Raw genomic sequence first — 20,904 nt, 5'->3', positions numbered from 1 at the left:
GTTACAGAGAGTGATCCTTACCCTGTTGAATAAACACTGATCCTGTACAGTTACACAGTGAGTGACCCTTACCCTGCTGAATAAACACTGACCCTGTACAGTTACACAGTGAGTGACCCTCACCCTGCTGAATAAACACTGTACCCTGTACAGTTACACAGTGAGTGACCCTCACCCTGCTGAATAAACACTGACCCTGTACAGTTACACAGTGAGTGACCCTCACCCTGCTGAATAAACTCTGACCCTGTACAGTTACAAAGTGAATGACCCTTACCCTGCTGAATAAACTCTGACCCTGTACAGTTACACAGTGTATGACCCTTACCCTGCTGAATAAACACTGACCCTGTACAGTTACACAGTGAGTGACCCTCACCCTGCTGAATAAACACTGACCCTGTACAGTTACACAGTGAGTGAACCTTACCCTGCTGAATAAACACTGACCCTGTACAGTTACACAGTGAGTGACCCTTACCCTGCTGAATAAACACTGTACCCTGTACAGTTACACAGTGAGTGACCCTTACCCTGCTGAATAAACACTGACCCTGTACGGTTACACAGTGAGTGACCCTCACCCTGTTGAATAAACACTGTACCCTGTACAGTTACACAGTGAGTGACCCTTACCCTGCTGAATAAACTCTGACCCTGTACAGTTACACAGTGAGTGACCCTCACCCTGCAGAATAAACTCTGACCCTGTACAGTTACACAGTGAGTGACCCTCACCCTGCTGAATAAACACTGACCCTGTACAGTTACACAGTGAGTGACTCTTACCCTGCTGAATAAACACTGTACCCTGTACAGTTACACAGTGAGTGACCCTTACCCTGCTGAATAAACTCTGACCCTGTACAGTTACACAGTTAGTGACCCTCACCCTGCTGAATAAACACTGACCCTGTACAGTTACACAGTGAGTGACTCTTACCCTTCTGAATAAACTCTGTACCCTGTACAGTTACACAGTGAGTGACCCTCACCCTGCTGAATAAACACTGTACCCTGTACAGTTGCACAGTGAGTGACCCTCACCCTGCTGAATAAACACTGACCCTGTACAGTTACACAGTGAGTGACCCTCACCCTGCTGAATAAACATTGACCCTGTACAGTTACAAAGTGAATGACCCTTACCCTGCTGAATAAACATTGACCCTGTACAGTTACACAGTGAGTGACCCTTACCCTGCTGAATAAACATTGACCCTGTACAGTTACACAGTGAGTGACCCTCACCCTGCTGAATAAACTCTGACCCTGTACAGTTACACAGTGAGTGACCCTTACCCTGCTAAATAAACACTGACTCTGTACAGTTACACAGTGAGTGACCCTCACCCTGCTGAATAAACTCTGACCCTGTACAGTTACAAAGTGAATGACCCTTACCCTGCTGAATAAACATTGACCCTGTACAGTTACACAGTGAGTGACCCTCACCCTGCTGAATAAACACTGACCCTGTACAGTTACACAGTGAGTGACCCTCACCCTGCTGAATAAACTCTGACCCTGTACAGTTACACAGTGAGTGACCCTTACCCTGCTGAATAAACACTGACCCTGTACAGTTACACAGCGAGTGATCCTGACCCTCCTGAATAAACGCTGACATTTTACAATGGCTATGTTTTTATCACTGAAGTTTTGTAGAAATCATTTTTGTGCGTACTGTATTTGTGTTCCATCTAGCAATTTTGAAATTGTCTCCGAAGAGTTAATTTTTCTTGTGGAAAAGTATGAATCACTTTCAAAGCAGGGAAGGATGACTTTTTAAAATAATCCCACCCCGAGCCCTAAAAAATCCATCTTTGCCTCCCTAGCACGTGGCGAAAGATTAATACATTTTCCACTAGCCAGCCGGGGAGGCAAGTTGAGTGGAGAAACGGCTGAGTCAGTGTCTACAGGAATCACTCTGATACATGTCGGGAATATTGTGAAGCTGAGTAAAAGTGGAAAGGAGACCTGGTGAGGAGGAGGTGGGGGTTGAAGGAGGCATGGGCTCAGAGGGTATGGAGAATGTGGATCCGACTCTACTGCTCTATGAGCTCATGGCTCATCTGTGACCTAATTCCACCTCCTGCCTTGATCCACATCCCTTAATACCTTCAATTAAAATACCTATCACTCTCATAAGCAAATAACGCAGACTTGCATTTATGTAGCGCTTATAGCTACCACCCCCCCAGATCCTGAGAAGTGCATTCTAGCCAGAGGTGCACGTTTTGATGTACCATGAAGTGAAAAATGCTCGGCACGCACAGCAAGATCCCAGAAACAGCCCAGGAGGTAGGCCATTTGGCCCATCCAGCTTGCTCTGCACCTTTCCTCCCTGTTGTTTAAGGCAGTTAGTGGCTCAAAGGTTTAACGGAGATAATGAGATAATTTCAACCCATCAGGTTATAATGCCCTGATAGGGGGGGGGGGGCTCTTGTGGCAGCGTGGTAGTGTCCCTACCTCTGAGCCAGGGGTTCAAATCCCACCTGCTCCAAAGGTGTGCCATGACATCTCTGAACAGATTGTTTAAAGGAAAATATGAAGGGTTGATCTTCGGAGATGCTCAATAGTGAAACTGAGTGTATTCAAATTGTTCGGGGGTCTCAGGGTATGTAATATGTCCCAGAGTTGTGGGAGATGGTGGACTGTTAATCCAGAGATCCCAGGTAATGTTCTGGGGTCCTGACTTTGAAACCCACCACAGCAGATGTTGGAAATTTAAATTCAGTGTAAATAAAAAAACTTGAATAAAGAGTCTAATGATGACCATGAATTGATGATCAGAGAAACCCATCTGGTTCACTAATGTCCCTTAGGGAAGGAAACTGCCGTCCTCACCTGGTCTGGCCTACATGTGACTCCAGACCCCTAGCAATGTGGTTGACTCTTAACTGCCCTCTGGGCAATTAGGGATGGGCAATAAATGCTGCCCTGGCCAGCGACATCCTCAAGACGTTAATGAGTAGAGTGTTTCAGCATCAGTCGTGTACAACTTACTCAAGATGGGTCTAGTGTGTCACAGAGATGGTCATTGGATGTCATGCAGTAAGCTATTAGGATTAGGGGGTAGGTGAGGAAGGTTACGTCCCCTTGTGTTGAGACTCTAGGACCAGAACCTGAGTCTATCACCCCAATCCCAACTGGATCCCAGTTGCAAATTAATTCCGACATTCACAATTAAGGGCTCCCAAATTCCAAGATAGCGGGAATTGCAGATGCTGGAGAATCTGAAGGTGTAGAGCTGGATGAACACGGCAGGCCAAGCTGCATCAGAGGAGCAGGAAGGCTGACGTTTCGGATCTGGACCCTCCTGCAGACCCGAAACGTCAGCTTTCCTGCTCCTCTAATGCTGCCTGGCCTGCCGTGTTCATCCAGCTCCACACCTTGTTATCTCTCCCAAATCCCAATCTCTGCCCGCTACCCCCCCCCCCCCCACCCCAGCCATTCAGAGATTCCGATTCCCAAACTCCCAAGAACAAACCCTGCCCCCTGCCTCCCTGTGAAACTGTATCCATCCTGCACCCGCCAACCCCTACCACCTCTCACCTGACACAGCAGCTCCTGGATGTATTTGGCACACACTGAGACTCCTGAATGATGGAGGTAGCTGAGTATGTGCTGGTATTGTTTGGCCAGAGAGGAGTCCGTGCGGGCGTCACAGCAACCGAAACTGGAGTAGGCTGAGCAGAACGACAGCGGCTCAGCGGGTTTGAACGGTGGCTTGAAATCTAGGCACTGAGGGTGTGAAACTACAGTCACCAATAGCGCAGAAATGACCAGAGGGAGCTGACTGTCCTTGAAGCTGTGATTCATTCTGCAGAGAAAGGCCATCGCAAACAGTAGGATTGAGAATTAACCCTGTACGGAGTATGCAGACCTCTCCCTCCTCAGTTAGTTGCTGGTGTTTCTGTTTCTCTCTCTTCCCTTTATTTTTCTTTCGCTCCTCTCACTTTGTCCCTCTTTCTTCCCTCTATTTTTTACTGCCTCAATCCTCCCCTCATTATCTCTCTAATGTTCCTCTTTCTCTCTCCCTTCTTCCTTGCTCTCTCACCTCTGTGTCTCTTTGTGATCTCACCCCTCTCTTCTTCACTGTTACTCTCTCTCTCGTCTCTGTGTCTCTGTGCACCTCTCCTCCCTTTCTCAGCCCCTGCTTATGTCACCCCCCCCCCCGTCTCCTCTTTCCTCGTCTGTCTCCCTGTTCCTCTGTCTCTTTCTCACTCACATCTCTCTCTTTTTCTCTGTGGTCCCTTTCTCACTCACCCGGTGTCGCTTCGTCTCAGGGTCGGTCTCCTGTGACTTTTCCTCTACCCTCCCTCTGTCAATCTCCTCTCCCTCTCCTTCTCTCTGTCTCACTCTCCTCTCTTTCCCTGCCCCCTCCTTCCCTCTCTTTCTCTCCCTCTCACTGACTCACTCTTTCCTGTCCCTCCTTTTACTGTCTCAATCTCCCCTCTCTCTCCCTTTTCTGTCTTTCTCCCACTCTCTGTCTCACTCTCCTCTGTCTCTTTCCCTCTCCCTCTCTGTCTCTCCACTCTCTGTCTCACTCTGCTCTGTTTTTCTTTCTATCCCTCTTGCTGTTCCTCTTTCTCTCACTCTCCTCTCTCTGTTGTCTCTCCCCCTCACTCTCTGTCTCACTCTGTCCTGTTTCTCTCTCTCCCCCTCTCCATCTCTCTCTCTCCCTCTCACTCTCTGTCTCTCTCCCGTTCACTCTCTGTCTCACGCTGCCCTGTTTCTCTCTCTCCCTCTCACTCTCTCTGTCTCTCTCCCCATTCACTCTCTGTCTCACGCTGCCCTGTTTCTCTCTCTCCCTCTCACTCTCTCTGTCTCTCTCCCCCTTCGCTCTCTGTCTCACTCTGCCCTGTTTCTCTTTCTCCCTCTCACCCTCTGTCTCTCTCCCTCTCACTCGCTCACTGTCTCTCACCCCTTCACTCTGCCCTGTTTCTCTCCCTCCCTCTCTGTCTCGTTCTCTCTGTCTCTCCGTGTGTCTCTTTTGCTTTCTGGTGCCAGGGGAGCTATGTGCGTTGATCTTCTGCTGGAAAGAGGAGGGGTTTTTCAATTGACACGTGTCTTCAGAGTAGCCTGGGCTTAGCCAGTGAGTGTGGGAAAGGGATTGCACTCCTGCTTGGCAAGGAGTTCAGGATGTGAGAAAGGGGGAGGACAAAGAGAAAGGGAAGGCTGGGAGAGGAGGTGGGGGATTGAGATCAATGCTAAACAAGCCAGGAGAGAGAGAGAGAGAGAGAGAGAGAGAGTTAAAATAAACAGAAAGAAAGAGAGAGGGGAATAATCACAAAAAGAAAAAATTGTCATGGGATTGAGGATAAGAAAAATTAACAGTGGCGGTTGCGAATTAAATGAAAGGAATATATTTAATCATTTAATTTATGTAACAGCAGAGACAGGAATGTGAATATGCTTAGCTGATTTATAGTTAAAAGGTAAAATATTGCAAACTCTGTCATAGTGGTGAGATTTTAAGATTCTGTCCAGAATGCTGTCTCCTCCAATCAGGCTCACATTGAGCTCTACGGCATCTTGAAAGAATTTCACAGCAGTTCTCACAGAATCCCTATAGTATGGAAACAGGCCATTTGGCCGAACAGATCCACACTGCCCCTCTGAAGAGTATTCCAACCCACTCATTCCCCTAATATACCTTTCCCCATGTCTAACCCACCTAACACGAACTCTGAAACTTCTCCTGAATCGTCCAGCTTCGCAAGAGGCCACTCAGCCCACCGTGCGTATGTGAGGACTGTGGAAGATCTACCAGACTAGTTCCTGCTCTTCCCTCCCCCCACAGCCCGTTACCTACCAGCCCTGGATCCCCCCCCTAACTCCCCAACACCTCACAGACCTGGAAATAATCCCCCTTCAAGTATTGTTGCAGCTCCTTGTGTTCCACAATTCTGATCGAATCTGCTTCCATCGCGCTTTCAGGCAACTCATCCCAGCTCACAACATTGGCTGTGTTAAAAAAAATTCTTCGTCCGCCAGTCCCAGCATTTGTTTTTGCAAATTATTTTATGTCGGTGTTCCGAAAGGAGATACTAGCTTTAGAAGGAACGTGGTGAAGAGTTCCATGAAGAATAACCTCTGGACTTCAAGGGTTAAGCATATGAGGAGAGGTTGGTTCACCTGGGCCTGTATTCAGAAGAACGAGCGGCAATCTGATCGAAATGTCTAAATTCCTACCAGGGCTGGATAGAATGCACGGAGGTTGCTTTCCCTGGATGAGGAGTCTGGAAACAGGGCGCACAGCCCCTTCAGGATACAGAATAGATCATTTAGAACCAAGGTGAGGAAACATCACTTGTGGAACTGTCTCCCACAGAAAGCATCTGGAGGTTGGAGAGTATTGCAAGGATCCAAGCAGTCAGAACTGACTTGGCAATCTCTCAGAGATAGGAAGAGTTGCAGATGCTGGAGTCAGAGACAACACAGTCTGGAGCTGGAGGATCGCAGGCAGCATCAGAGCATCAGGGTAGTCGACGCTTTGGATCAGGACCCTTCATCGAAAGGGGTTCTGAAGAGACCTGAAGAAGGGTCCCACCCTGAAACATCAACCTTCCTGCTGCTCTGATGCTGCCTAGCCTGCCGTGTTCATCCAGCTCCATGCTGTGTTATTATTGCTGGACCAATATTCTCCTGTTGTACAAATTGTCATGATGGTTTGAAATTTGATGCTCAGTCCTGCTGACTGCAAAATGTACAACTGCAGCAAGGCTCAAATAACTCCACGGAGGCTGGGATCCCCTCAGCCTTTATTCATACCTGAAGAGTCCTTGACACTGTTCCCTCAGAGCCAGCTCTCAGAGTGAGCACAACCTCGGACACTCCTGTTTAGTTTTCTTTCCACAAATGTTAAATGATTTTACATAAATGAAACATTATAAATCAATTTTAATCACTCCTGAAAAATCATTAATTGATACAGAGAGATTTGACAAAGTCAAATCAGAACACACAGTTATCATCAGTTCCCTAATTTAACTTACTGTTCATTTAATTGAGTATCACTGAACTAACTCCCATGGAGGCTGGGATCCCATTACCCTTTATTTACACATGGAGAGTCCTGGACACTGACAGCTCCCTTGGAACAAGCTCTCAGAGTGAACACGACGCTTGACACTCCTGTTTGTATCTGTCAGCCAGGCCTCCCAGGCGGGACCAGATTTACAGCCCCAACCAGGGAACTCACATTCTATCAGGTCCATCTGGCTGACCTTGTTATAATCAGTACAAGGGCATCGCTTCTTTTAGCCACATTGAACATTGGGTGATTTTTTGCTTTATATTAATGGCAGGGAGCAGGCCATTCATCCCAACAGCTTCATACTGTTCTGCAATCTCCATACCAGCCACCTCCCAGCTTCCTCCATCCAAACCTGCTGCCATAATTCCCTAATTCCAATGCCTTCCTTTCCCGTCCTCTTGTGTTTATCCAGTAGTCCCTCAAATACTCTCTGCCCCAGCAACTCCCTGTGGGAGTGAGCTCTACATTCTCACCACTGTCTGGGGTGAGTCATGGTCTCCTGAATTCCCAGTTGGGATTTATTCAGGATTGAAGGAGTGGGAAGTGAAGGGATTGGGTTCGATGCGGTTTAGAATAATCACCGATAGGTTGGAACGAACGAAATATTTCCATTTTTGAAGGAAGCCATGTTGTAAAACTCTTGAGTGGTATGCATGCAAAACCTGGTGCCTAGGCTACAAAGATAGAAATCCAAAGGTGACAGAACTCCGGGAAGAACAAGATCTGTAGGATGACCCACTCTCCGTCTCCCAGTCTGGTAATTGCCTGGCCCTTGTGCCTTCAGACTCTCAAAATATTGGAGTTGCCAATTTACCTCAGAAATCCTGTGGGCTTTTCATGAGGGGATGGGAGGCAAGCAAGCGCTAACCTAGTCTGATAATCTGGGCATTGCTTTCAGGAAAGAGAGGGTTAAGGGGATTTGAAGAGGAGCTGTGGTGACTCAGCAGAAGGAACTGACCAGGGGAAAGCAATGTGTTTGTAAGACTGGAACTCAGAGGCAGAAACCTTATATATCTCAATCCTATCGAATCCCTGAGATGCTGTCTGCCTGATAAGGAATGCCAGACTGTCTTTCGAATACAATTTTGGAACCACACCGGCAAATTAAACACTTGTTCTTCCATCTCTGAGTCAGAAGTTCATGGGTTCAAGTCCCACTGTTAAGACAAAATCAGGGCAAATGCTCCAGTGTGCAGACAATCATAGAATCCCTACAGTGTGGAAACAGGCCATTTGGTCCATCGAGTCATCGCCGACCCTCCAAATAGCAACGCCTCCACCCTATTCCCATAAGGCCACAGTTCCCATGGCTAGTCTACCTAGCCTGTGTCTTCCCTGGATATTACAGGCAATTTAGCACGGAAAATCCACCCTAACCTACATAAATACCCGAAAAAACTGAGGATGCCGTAAATCAGGAACAAAAACAGAAGTTGCTGGAAAAGCTCAGCAGGTTTGGCAGTGTCTGTGAAGGTGGTGGGGGGCAGAAAGGTCAGAGTTAACATTTTGGGTCTGGTGACCCTTCCTCAGAACTGAACTTGGAGTGTTAACTCTGATTTTTTTCCCTTCATGGACACCGGCACGCCTGCTGAGCTTTTCAAGCAACTGTTGCTTTTGTTCCACCCGAACTGATTCATCTTTGGCCTGCGGGAGGAAACTGGAGCACCCGGAGGAAACCCACGCAGACAGGGGGAGAATGTGCAAACTCCACTCTGACAGTCGCCCGAGGCTGGGATCGAACCTGGGCTCCGGGGGCTGTGAGGCAGCAGTGCGAACCGCTGAGCTACCGTCAGTGAGGGTCACACCATCAGTGAGGGTTTGCTGCTCTGTTATGTTGGGGGGTTGGTTAGCTTGGTCAGATGGTTCGCAATGCTGTGTGACATAAACGGCGCAGGTTCGATTCCAAGCCTGTCTGAGGTTAACGTGAAGCTCGCACCTTCTCAATCTTGCCTGAGGCCTGGTGACCCTTGGGTTAAACTCACTGCCATTCGTCTCTCCCTAATGAGAGGGCAGCCTTATGGCACTCTAGTGACTTTTACATTATTGTTGGACGCTGGCCTTTCAATGAGGCATGTGTGTCCTCTCAGATCTCCCGGCCAATATTTCAGAGAAAAGCAGGGCTGGTCTCCTCGGCCAACATTCATCTCTCAATTTCCGTCAAAAATTTTCAAAAGTTCATTACCTAACCTTAACGCTAATCCATTACTACACTGTAGTTTGTGGGATCTCGCTGTGTACAAAATCAGCTGCTACACTTCAACGGTAAGTGCATTGTGGCTGTAAGGTGCTTTGAAGATTGTGAAGGTCACTACATCCTTGGCTCTAGTCGCACAGTAGCAGTGTGCCTACCATTGGACCAGGAGGCCAGGCTTCAGGTCCCACCTGCACCAAGGGGTGGTGCATAACATACAGTCATAGAGCTGTACAGCGCAGAAACAGACCCTTCAGTCCAACTCGTCCATGCCGGCCAGATATCCTAAATTACTCCAGTCCCATTTGCCAGCATTTGGCTCGTATCCCTCTAACCCTCCCTATCCATCTACCCATCCATATCCCTCTAAACCCTCCCTATCCATGTACCCATCCATATCCCTCTAAACCCTCCCTATCCATGTACCCATCCATATCCCTCTAAACCCTTCCTATCCATGTACCCATCCAGATGCCTTTTAAATGCTGTAACTGTACCAGCCTCCACCACTTCCTCTGGCAGCTCGTTCCATACACGCACCGCCCTCTGTGTGAAAAAGTTACCCCTCAGGTCCCTTTTAAATCTTTCCCCTCCCACCTTCAACCTATGTCCCTCTTGTTTTGGACTCCCCCCACCCTGGGGAAGAGACCTTGGCTATTCACCCTATCCATGCCTCTCATGATTTTATAAACCTCTATAAGGTCACCCCTCAGCTTCTGACGCTCCAGGGAAAATATCCCCAGCCTGTTCAGCCTCTCCCTGTAGCTCAAACCCTCCTACATCGTTGTAAATCTTTTCTGCACCCTTTCACATTTCACAACATCCTTCCTGTAGCAGGGAGACCAGAATTGAATGCTGTATTCCAGAAGTGGCCCTAACCAATGTACTGTGCAGCCACAACATGACCCTCCCAACTCCTTATACTCAATGCACTGACTGATAAAGGCTGGCGTACCAAGCACCTACCCACCCATGCCCCCGCCCCACCTCTTCCCGCCCATTCCACCTTCTGACCCTCCCTTCCAGCCACCAACCAGATTCATCCCTCCCATCGACCAACCAGGTCGTACCTACTGCTGGTTTCCACCTATCACCACCATTCTGCCAATCCATGACCCCATTCCCCAACCCCCACTCCCCCATTCCACCTCCGCCCCTCCTCCCTCTTTAGCTTCCTCCACCCCCTCACATCCAGCCCTGAAGAGGGGTAACACCCGAAACGTTGACTGCTCCTTTCCTCCAGATGCTGCCTGGCCTGCTGTGTTCTTCCAGCCTCCCGTTTGTCTGCCTTAGATAGATTTTGTCTTTGTACCAAATGTCTTCTTCACTCTCTTAATTACCTGGAACTCCATTTTCGAGGAACTATGAGTCTGCACTCCAAAGTCTCAACCCTGAACAAACTCATTCGAAATAGTTGTAGTGATCTTTTCTGCTCTCTGCTCCTGCACCAAACTTCAGGGATAGCATTTATTAGAGTTCCCGATTATCGGGAGATCTGTTTGCAGTTTCTGGCACAGCATGAATAGATTCTCTGTGTGAACACTGGCAGGAACTCAGATGAACATCAAAGAGACGGTATCTGGCTTTAAACAGCTTCCGTGCAAATATTTCTGAGGTGTCTTTGTTCCCTGGGCTAATGGAATATTTTGTTTTGTCAGAACAAAGGTGAAGCCAGGGGATGAAGGCGGAAGAGAGAGAGAAGGGGGAGAAGGGTGGGTTATTGTAAGGTTGGGGAGGAAGAGGGGGAGAGACAGAGAGATGGAAGATGGAGGGAAAAAAAGAGAGACTGACAGAGAGGAGGAGAAAAAAGGACAGAGGAGAGAGGTGTTCGAAACACTGGGAAACCGGGAGAGATAGAAAATGAGAGGGAGAGAGAGGAGGTGGTAGGGAAAAAGGGGGATACGAGATAGGGTGACCAGAGAGGGAGAGAGAAAGAGGAAGGAGAGATGAGAACCAGAGACAGAGAGTGAGAAAGGAGAAATGGAGGTCTGAGAGGGAGGGAAAGAAACAGGGAGAGAAGAAGGAGTTGGGAGATTGGGTCAGATGAGATACTGGGAGAGAGGAGAGGGAGATAGGGAGGTCAGAGAGCGAAGGGGAGCAGTGGAGAAGAGAAGGGAAGAAGACCAAGGGGAGTGGGCAACAAGACATTGGGGGTCGAGTGGAGGCCAGTCATGGGGCAGAGATTAAAAAAAAATAAACTGGATTGTAAAAGGATTACAAAAGCATTTCACCTTGAATCTTTCAAAATTTGCAATGATATCCAACCTGTCCCCATGCCAAGCCATACTCTATGTGATTCTAGCAGACGTCAATATTTACAAATTTACAATTCCATATCAGGTATCCAGGCCTAATCCAAATGGGAAGCTCTGTGTGTTCCAACATTCAACAAAATCATGGCTGATCCTCTAGCTCACCGTCATATACATTCAGTAACATCATTTAGGGAAGGAAACTGCCATCCTTACCTGGTCTGGCCTACATGTGACTCCAGACCCACAGCAATGTGGTTGACTCTTAACTGCCCTCTGGGCAATTAGGGATGGGCAATACATGCTGCCCGAGCCGGTGATACCCTCATCCCATTAATGAATAAAGAATGAAATGTATCTGTTTATTTCTTAAACATATTCAGTGACTAGGCCCTCCACAGCTTTCTGAGAATTTCTAGAGAATTCCACAGCTTCACCACCCTCTGAGTGAATAATGGATAGACACTGAATCGTACACAGGTGTAGAAACTGCTTCAGACAAATTCATTCAGAGACAGTAGGAACTGCAGCTGCTGGAGAATCTGAGATAACAAGGTGTAGAGCTGGATGAACACAGCAGGCCAAGCAGCACCAGAGGAGCAGGAAAGCTTAATGTGTCGGGCCTAGACCCTTCTTCAGAAAAAATGAAGAAGGTTTTTCTGAAGAAGGGTCCAGACCCGAAACGTCAGCCTCCCTGCTCCTCTGATGCTGCTTGGCCTGCTGCGTTCATCCAGCTCCTCACTTTGTTATCTTTACTCAAAGTTGTGTTGTCTGAAAAAACAGGACGTTTTGGCCAGTGGAGAATGGTCAGTGATGAATCTAGAGGTCACAAGGGCATAGAAATGTAGAAATTAGGAACTGGAGTAGGCCATTCGGCCCTTCGAGCCTGCTTCACCATTCAATCTCATCATGGTTGATCATCTAACTCAGTCCTTTGATCTCTCTGGCCTTGCTTGAGGGTTTCAGCAGGCAAAGAACTGAGGTGGGAGTGTTCTACAGAAGTGGCGAGGTTGGTTATGAAGTGGGTTCGGTACGAGCAATCATTGACAGATCCGACATTGGCGATGCGGATGGCAATGCCGGCTTTGATACTCTCAATCAATCGTTATCGCCAACTTCCTTTCTGCTCGGTCAGAACTCTTGCTCGCCAAACACAACTCAGGCCGGGATCTTTGCCAAGAGAGAGGTGGTCATCTGGGCCACCCACCTGACCTCAAATCCTCCTGCTTTGTTTTTAAGTTTAAGCAGGACCACAGCAGTTTTAAATCAATTCAAAAAGTGATCAGCTCATTCATTTTATCCGACTGCTAGCTTCATCAGTCACTCTGTAGCAATGTCGACCCCTGCTGTTCACAGGGGGGAGGTGCAGCCCACCTGAGTTTCAGAAGTTGCATTCCTTTAGCGCCTTCCACCACTGCCTGGCGATCCATGGCACTTTACAGCCAATTGGGCACTTTTACAACAGTCATTGGCATTGTTAGTGTGCAGCGACCTCCTGCAAACAGCAACATGATCACTACCAGCTCTGCTCTCTGTCAATATAGGTTTCTGCGATCCCTTAAATCTGCTCAACTATGCTTTTATGGGCAAGAGTGCCACTCTGAAACATGCAGGAGGTAAGAACTGCACGATAGCTGCTAATTTACTCAATACCTTTTCAGTGATCTGCGTGGATATTACCGTCTCTTCCATTCAGTTATGTGATGGAACAATCAGTCTGCTCAGTTATATTTCTGTAAAATCTACTCCCACTTCAGCCATTGAGACTCCCACCACTAGTGCATGGTCACAGCACTATGTACCATCTACTCACTGTTGAGGACGCTCCAACCCTGGAGCTTCTCCGCTCCTTCTGTTTCCTTTCTTGTTTTTTTTCCCCTTTCTTTCCCCTCCTCCCCACGTCGGTCTCTTGTTGGGTCTTGGCCTGGCCTCTTTGTGCCTCGTGGTGGGTCTTGGCCTGGGCTCTTAGTAGTTTATGGCAGGTCTCAGCCTGGTCTCTTGGTGGTTTGTGGTAGGTCTTGGCCTGGTCTCTCTGTGCCGTGTGGTGGGCCTCGGCCTGGTCTCTCTGTGCCTCATGCTGGGACTCGGCCTGGTCTCTCTGTGCCTCCTGGTGGGTTTCAGCCTGGTCTCTCTCTGTGCCTCATGCTGGGACTTGGCCTGGTCTCTCTGTGCCTCATCGTGGGCCTCGGCCTGGTCTCTCTGTGCCTCGTGGTGGGTTTCGGCCTGGTCTCTCTCTGTGCCTCCTGGTGGGTTTCAGCCTGGTCTCTCTGTGCCTCGTGGTGGGTTTCGGCCTGGTCTCTCTCTGTGCCTCCTGGTGGGTTTCAGCCTGGTCTCTCTGTGCCTCGTGGTGGGTTTCGGCCTGGTCTCTCGGCGATATGTTAGCCAGTCTCTCGGCAGCTCAAGGCGGTGTCTCAGGGTGCAAGTGGGCCGTGCCCGGGCATATTGCTGCGTAAGCGAGGGAGATTTGTAAAGGCAGCAGAGCCAGCATCAGTGTTGGTATCTGTGGCAGTGGCATTGGGAACAGACAACGGAGTGAAATGAGCGGAGAACTCATCAAAAACCGTTGAACCTTCTAACTTATTTATTTTCCTCGTCTAAACTATGAAAGGCTTTAATGAAAACTATCACCTCTTTCTTCATTTTCCCATGAAATAATGCTTAACTTTTTGAAGCCTCGTTTCTCTCACTATCATGTACTTAAGCAAAGTCGCTGGAAAAGCTCAGCAGGTCTGGCAGCATCTGTGAAGGAGAAAACGGAGTCAACCGTTACGGGTCCGGTCGCCCCGGACCTGAATGTTAATTGTTTTCTCCTTCACAGATGCTGCCAGACCTGCTGAGCTTTTCCAGCAACTTTGCTTTTGTTCCAGATTTACAGCTTCCGCAGTTCTTTTGCTTTTTATTTATCATGTACCTAAGTTTGTTTTGGGCCGAGGCACCTTGGTGCTGTGTGTGGCAAGGTATTACACTTTTCATTGTTCTCCTGTACCTCTGTACTTTTGTACACGTGAAACATGACTTGAAAAGTCGGGGTGTCTTACAGTCGCGATGCAGCCCCTAAACTAAATCTTCAGGCCATCCCAGCCGCCATGGTGCTTACAGCTGCTCAAACTCTTACTCACCACCAGGTGGCATCCTTTTAGCGTTGGGAATTACTGGGAATTGCTCAGTTTATTGTGGAAAAGAGAAACTTCTAACGAGGAGACGCAACTGTTTTAAACAAGTAGTAGCGGAGAGGGGTACAAGGTGCGTTTATTGCATGATAGCAACTAACTGCAAATACAAATGATGCGGCCTCCTCTACGTCAGTGAGACCATGCGCAGGCTTGGAGACTGTTTGGTAGAGCATCTTCGCTCCGTTTACGACAAACATCTTCCAGTCGCCAACCATTTTAACTCCCACCCCGTGGGCGACGTGCCCATCCTGGGCCTCCTCCAGTGTCACAATGATACCACCTGCAAGCTAGAGGAGCAATGCCTCATATTCCACCTTGGGAGCCTGCAGCCTGCTGGTCTAAACATTGAATTCACCAGTTTTAAAACTTCCCCACGCCCTGGCCTCATCCCGTGACCAACCCTCCCTCTCATCCTGCCTCGTTGACCTGATACAAACTGTCCATCTTCTCCCCCACCTATCTGCTCCTCCCTACCTGCGCTCATCTATCACCATCCCACCTGCCTTCCCCCGCTCCACCTCCTCCATTTATTTCCCAGCTCCCTTGCCCCTCCCCAGTCCCGATGAAGGAAGTAAATCTGATACATTGACCTTCCTTATTGTCACAAAGTGATCGAGATGGTTCATTTGTCTCCTTCGAGACTTGTTGTGCCTTTCACTCAACCGAGTCCTTAAGACATCATCAGTTTGGGTGGAGCTTAATTGGTTCTACAGCGTTAACCCTTTCAAAACTGTATGACGGATGTTACTAAATTGGGAAAGGGTGCAGAGAAGATTTACGAGGATGCTACTGGAGGTATAAGGAAAGGCTGGATAGACTGGGACTGTTTTCCCTGGAGTGTAGGAGGCTGAGGGGTCACCTTTATAAAATCATGAGGGACATGGATAAGATGAAGAGTAAAGGTCTTTTTCTCAGGGTCGAGGAGTCCAAAACCAGAGGGGCATAGGTTTAAGGTGAGAGGGGAAAGATTTAAAAGGGACCTGAGGGGCAACTTTTTCACACAGAAGATGGTGCGTGTATGGAACGAGCTGCCAGAGGAAGTGGTGGGGGCTGGTACAATTACAGCATTTAAAAGGCATCTGGATGGGTTTATGGTTAGGCAAAGTTTAGAAGGACATGGCCCAAACACAGGCAAATGGAATAAGTTAATCTTAGGAAACTTGGTCAGCGTGGACAAGTTGGATTGAAGGGTCTGTTTCCGAGCTGCGTGACTCTATGGGGTCCCAGCAGTATACTGCTAGAGTCATACTGGAAAACACAGTTGGTATGGCTGAGTTAGACCAAAGGGTCTGTCTCCGTGCTGTATGAGTCTATGAGCACCATTTACATGTGCCACCTCAAAGGGCAGCAGATAAATGGGAACTCCACCCTCTTCAAGTTCCAACTCCAAGCCCCTCACCATCCTGACTTAAAAACACATCTCCATTCCTTCAGAGACAGTGAGAACTGCCAATGCTGGCATCTGAGATAATCCAGTGTGGAGCTGGAGGAACACAGCAGGCCAGGGAGCATCAGAGGAGCAGGAAAGTTGATGTTTCGGATCAGGACCCTTCTTCAGAAATAGGGGAGGGGGAAGGGAGCTCAGAAATAAATAGAGAGGCGGGGTGGGGCTGGGGAAGGTAGGTGGGATGGTGATAGGTGAGTGCAGGTAGGGACTGGTGGGAATTGGTCAGTGAGGTGGGAGGAGCGGATAGGTGGGAGAGAGGATGGGCAGGTTGTGTCAGGTCAAGGAGGCTGGGATAGGAGGGAGCGTTGGGCATGGGATGAGGTCGGGGGGGGTGGGGAGATTCTGAAACTGGTCAAGTCCACATAGAGACCTTTGGGTTGTAGGCTCCTGAGGCAGAGTGTGAGGTGAGTTTGCAGGTGGCGTCGTTGTGGCACTGGAGGAGGTCCAGGATGGACATGTCGCTCAGGGAGTGGGAGGGGGAGTTGAAGTGGTTTGCGACGGGAGGTGTTGTCGTTTGTCGCGAACAGACCGCAGGAGCTCGACAAAGTGGTCTCTGAGCGTCCGTTCCTTCAGTGTCGCTGTGTCAAAATGCTGGAATTCCCTCCCTCATGGCATTCTGAGAGTGGTCCCAGAAGGCAGCGCATTGCCATCTTCCCCAGGGGGCCCTTATGGGATGGGTACCCAATGTTGACCCAGCCAGTGATGCCCATGTGGGTGTCAATAAAAGTGAAGGCAGTCACAGGTGCACACATGCAGCAATAGCTTGTGAGCAGTGGGGTATTTGCAGGCTAGTTGTTACATGCGGGAGGTTAATGGACAGTTGGCTCTGGAATCTGTGTGGATTACAAAAACATGCTCCTCTCTGTGATTCCTGAGCTGATTGATGTGCTAACACCACCCAGAAGCACTGTGTCTCCTGTTGCTCCAGCAGCAAGATCTGGAAGGTTTGCAAGAGGGAAGACGTGCCATCTGTTGAATTTGGATGATGCCGAGCCCTGAGTCTGGTGTTTAACCTGGACATGTCCCACGTGAGAAATAAGCAGTAGATAGAACAGAATCTGTCAGGCTGTGAGCGATGGAGAGCAATAAGTTTTATCTGCGCTGAAATAATATATTGAAACAAATCGGATTGGAAGCGACTCTTCTCCTTCTCTCAATTTTATAAAAAAGGTGGTATCAAAGTAATTTGACGAAAAACTTTATTGAATCATAGACTCCCTACAGTATGGCAGCAGGGCATTCAGCCCACATCGCCCTCTTAACACCATCCCACCCAAACCCACTGCCCTACCCCATCTCTGTAACCCCGCATTTCCCAAGGCTAACCCACTCAGTCTGCACATCCCTGGGCACTATGGGTAATTTAGCACGGCCAACCCACCCTAACCAGCACAACCATGGGCATTATGGGTAATTTAGCATGGCCAATCCACCCTAACCTGTACATCCCTGGGCACTATGGGTAATTTAGCACGGCCAATCCACCCTAGCCAGCACATCCCTGGGCACTATGGGTAATTTAACATGGCCAATCCACCCTAACCAGCTCATCCATGGGCACTATGGGTAATTTAGCATGGCCAACCCACCCTAACCTGTACATCCCTGGGCACTATGGGTAATTTAGCATGGCCAGTCCACCCGAACCTGCACATCTTTGGACTTTGGAGGAAACTGGAGCACCCGGAAGAAACCCACGCAGACGCGGGGAGAATGTGCAAACTCCACACAGACAGTGGCCCGAGGGTGGAATCGAACCTGTGTCCCTGGTCCTGGGAGGCTGCAGTGCTGACAAGTGAGCCACTGGGCTGCCCCGAGCCATGCTTTCAATTTACAGACTCTATGCATCAGGCCCAACCACTCTGTACTTGTGCCATCATACTACGGCAGGAGGCCATTCAGCCCAACCCTTTAATACACCACACAAGCCACCTTTCGCTTTAATAAGGGCGTTGGAAATAAAGGACAAATGGACAGGAACAGGCTATTCATCACTTCGAACCTGCCTGTCCACTCAAAAGATTGTGACCAATTGAATTGAGGCCTCCACTCCACTTAGCTCTCTTTTCCTCCAACCTGTAATCCTCAATCCTGACATCGGTGAAAAATAATACTCTGCCTCGAATATAGTCAGCCAGCAATCCAGCCTCCAATGTTTGCTGGAGGAGAGCAGACTAAAGACTGTCTGAGGGAAGACAGTCCTCAGTTACTACCTTAACCCCTCCCTTTCCCCAACCCCTCATGACATTTAGGGTGGGTGACGTCCTAGTGGTCTTATTGCTGGGCTATTAATCCAGAAACCCAGGTAATGTTCTAGGGAATCTGAGTCTGGATCCCACCATAGCAGAATTTGAATTCAATAAAAATCTGCAATTAAGAGCCTAATGGTGGCCTGTGAAATTGTTGCCAATTGTCAGGACAATAACCCCATCTGGTTCACCAAATTCCCTTTATCAACCACAATGTGATTGGCTCTTAACTGCCCTCTGGGCAATGAGGGGTGAGGCAATAAATGCTGCCTGGCCAGCAGTGCCCACATACTATGCAGGAATAACGAAAATCCCCCAACTACCCATAAGGAGCATGATTGCACCAAACCTCCACTCAAATATACATCAGGGATGGGACATACCTCAACAGTAGAACAGATTAAAGGGACTGAATAGCCTCATTCTGTCCCCATATCCGAGTGGGAAATTGGTCCAGAGAGTGGAACAAGGCTTATTGGGTACTGGGAATGCCAGTTGATGTTTATCTCATCACATTAGCAATATCTACCTCAGAAGTACCTGGGCCTAGTGACAACTGTACAAAATGAATGAAAGGGTTAATCATTGTGCGACATTAGGTCATAAAGCTTGGAACTAGGTGTAGAATTCTGCCGTCCCATCACCACCTACTCTCTCATCGGCTCTTGGTCCTCCATTCTAAAATTCTCATCTCCCTTGGCTTTCATTCTCTGTCTCTCTCTCTCTCTATCTTGCAACCTCCTCCAATCCTGCAGACCTCCAGACGCTTCTCCAATTCTGGCCTTCGAGGAAGGGAAGGGGTAGTGGTGTTGGGGGGCGGTGAGCAGAGTGAGAGAAGGAGGGAAGGGAATGATGATGGTGGGAGAGAACTGTACGAGGTGAATAGAGAGTGGAAGAGAAGGCAGAGGTGGGAAGGAGGGAAATGAATGGAGGAGGGAGAACAGAAGTGGGGGAAGGATTGGAGAAAGGGAAAGAGGGACAACAGAATGGAGAGGGGGAATGAAGGAGGGAGTGAGGACAGAGGGTGCTGTGTTAAAACCTTAGCACCTTGGAGGATCCCAACAATAATGTCACGGAGTTGCTCTTCATAGGGTGTTAATAGTACCATGTGGGAGGAGCAAAGTAGATCTGTACTAGAATGGAAGTGGGAAGTACATTAAAATTAGAGCCGCTTGACAATGTCACAATAAAATCTGAACCTTGTATCTCTCAGATTACTATGAGTTAAAAATAGTGTTAATAAACAATCATCAGAGCAGGACAGAGGACTCTGGTTAAAACCTGTTCCTGAATTTGCCTTCTCTCTGACCAGTCAAACTTCAACCCAGGTTCAGGTGTGGTGCTGACACTCACGGCAAAAATCAGGGACAACAGTGGGATTCGCTGCCTAGAAAATTGCGACAGAAATGAAGAATTGAGACTCCGGTCTGAAATTGTTTGGAGAAACTTAAAAATAATCCTTTTTCCAAAAAAAAACCGTTGGCACAGCTTTGACACCAACTCATGGCCAGGAATCTCACAGCACTGATCAGTTTCGATGAAGGAAGCATTCGAAACAGAAAACTCACCAGAAGCAACTCTAAGTTAGTGAAAACATTTGGTGCAGTCAGTAATTGTGGGTAACTAAAGGAAACAGACAAGAAATGACAGCAACGAAAGGTCAATAACAGCAAAGGAGATAAAATTCAGTTTTAGCACCCACAAAAAATGCGTGGAAAGTTCTTTACGCAGAGGGTGGTGGGTGCCTGGAACACGTTGCCAGCGGAGGTGGTAGACACAGACACGTTAGCGTCTTTTAAGATATATTTGGACAGGTACATGGATGGGTGGGGAGCAAATGGACACAGACCCTTAGGAAATAGATGACAGGTTAGACAGAGGATCTCGATCGGTGCAGGCTTGGAGGGCCGAAGGGCCTGTTCCTGTGCTGTAATTTTCTTTGTTCTTTGTTCGAAAAAGATGTTGCTCATTGCACACATAGCAGATCTGATCCCGCAGAGGAAATAATCCCACCACCCCCCTGCTTCTCTTCTACTCTCTGCTGACCTCCTACAGTTCTCTCCAACTGTCCTCATTCCCCTCCCTCCCTCTGCCCAACCCCCTGAATTGGAGGAGTATATGGAGGTCTGCAGGGTTGGAGGAGGTTGCAGAGAGAAAGTGAGAGAGAGACAGAGAATGAAAGCCAAGGGAAGTGAGAATTTTAGAATGGAGGACCAAGAGCCGATGAGAAAATAGGCGGTGATGGTCGAACAGGACATAGTGGAACTGGCAGTTCGATCCTGGAGCAGGATTAACATTTACGCCGGAATTTTTTAAGCAGACTTAGACCAGAGAAGGTCATTGGAAAGATATTTTGTTGACTAAAACAGTGGATGGACATTGGGAGACATTCAGAAGAGAGATGATTAAGACAGAAACTAGGCACATACACACTAAAAATAAATACACATATCCAAAGCCAGGATATCCTGGATAACTTAGTCTATTGATGAGAAAATCATCAGGAAGAAGTTTTTTTTTCATTTCGTGGGATATGGGCATCGTTGG

The 20,904-nt window shown here is 48.3% G+C and overlaps 1 protein-coding gene across 5 annotated transcripts in view; it reads right to left on the bottom strand.

The window, feature by feature from the left end:
• Window positions 1-5,033, bottom strand: part of LOC125447639 (HHIP-like protein 1) — a 45,147-nt gene extending 40,114 nt beyond the window's left edge. For 4 of the 5 annotated variants that reach the window (XM_048522220.2, XM_048522222.2, XM_048522223.2 and 1 more), the window contains exon 1: window positions 3,559-5,033. In XM_048522220.2, coding sequence (XP_048378177.1) covers window positions 3,559-3,843 — 285 coding nt within the window. In that variant the 5' untranslated portion in view covers window positions 3,844-5,033. The remainder of the gene's footprint in view (window positions 1-3,558) is intronic. The other variant, XM_048522221.2, reaches the window with a different exon arrangement.
• Between the last annotated feature and the right edge of the window lie 15,871 nt (window positions 5,034-20,904).

This window comes from Stegostoma tigrinum, chromosome 39, assembly GCF_030684315.1.
Source record: "Stegostoma tigrinum isolate sSteTig4 chromosome 39, sSteTig4.hap1, whole genome shotgun sequence".
NCBI classification, from domain to species: Eukaryota; Metazoa; Chordata; class Chondrichthyes; order Orectolobiformes; family Stegostomatidae; genus Stegostoma; species Stegostoma tigrinum.
Note: the sequence above shows the minus strand (reverse complement) of the source record. Positions and strands in the feature narration are given on the sequence as shown.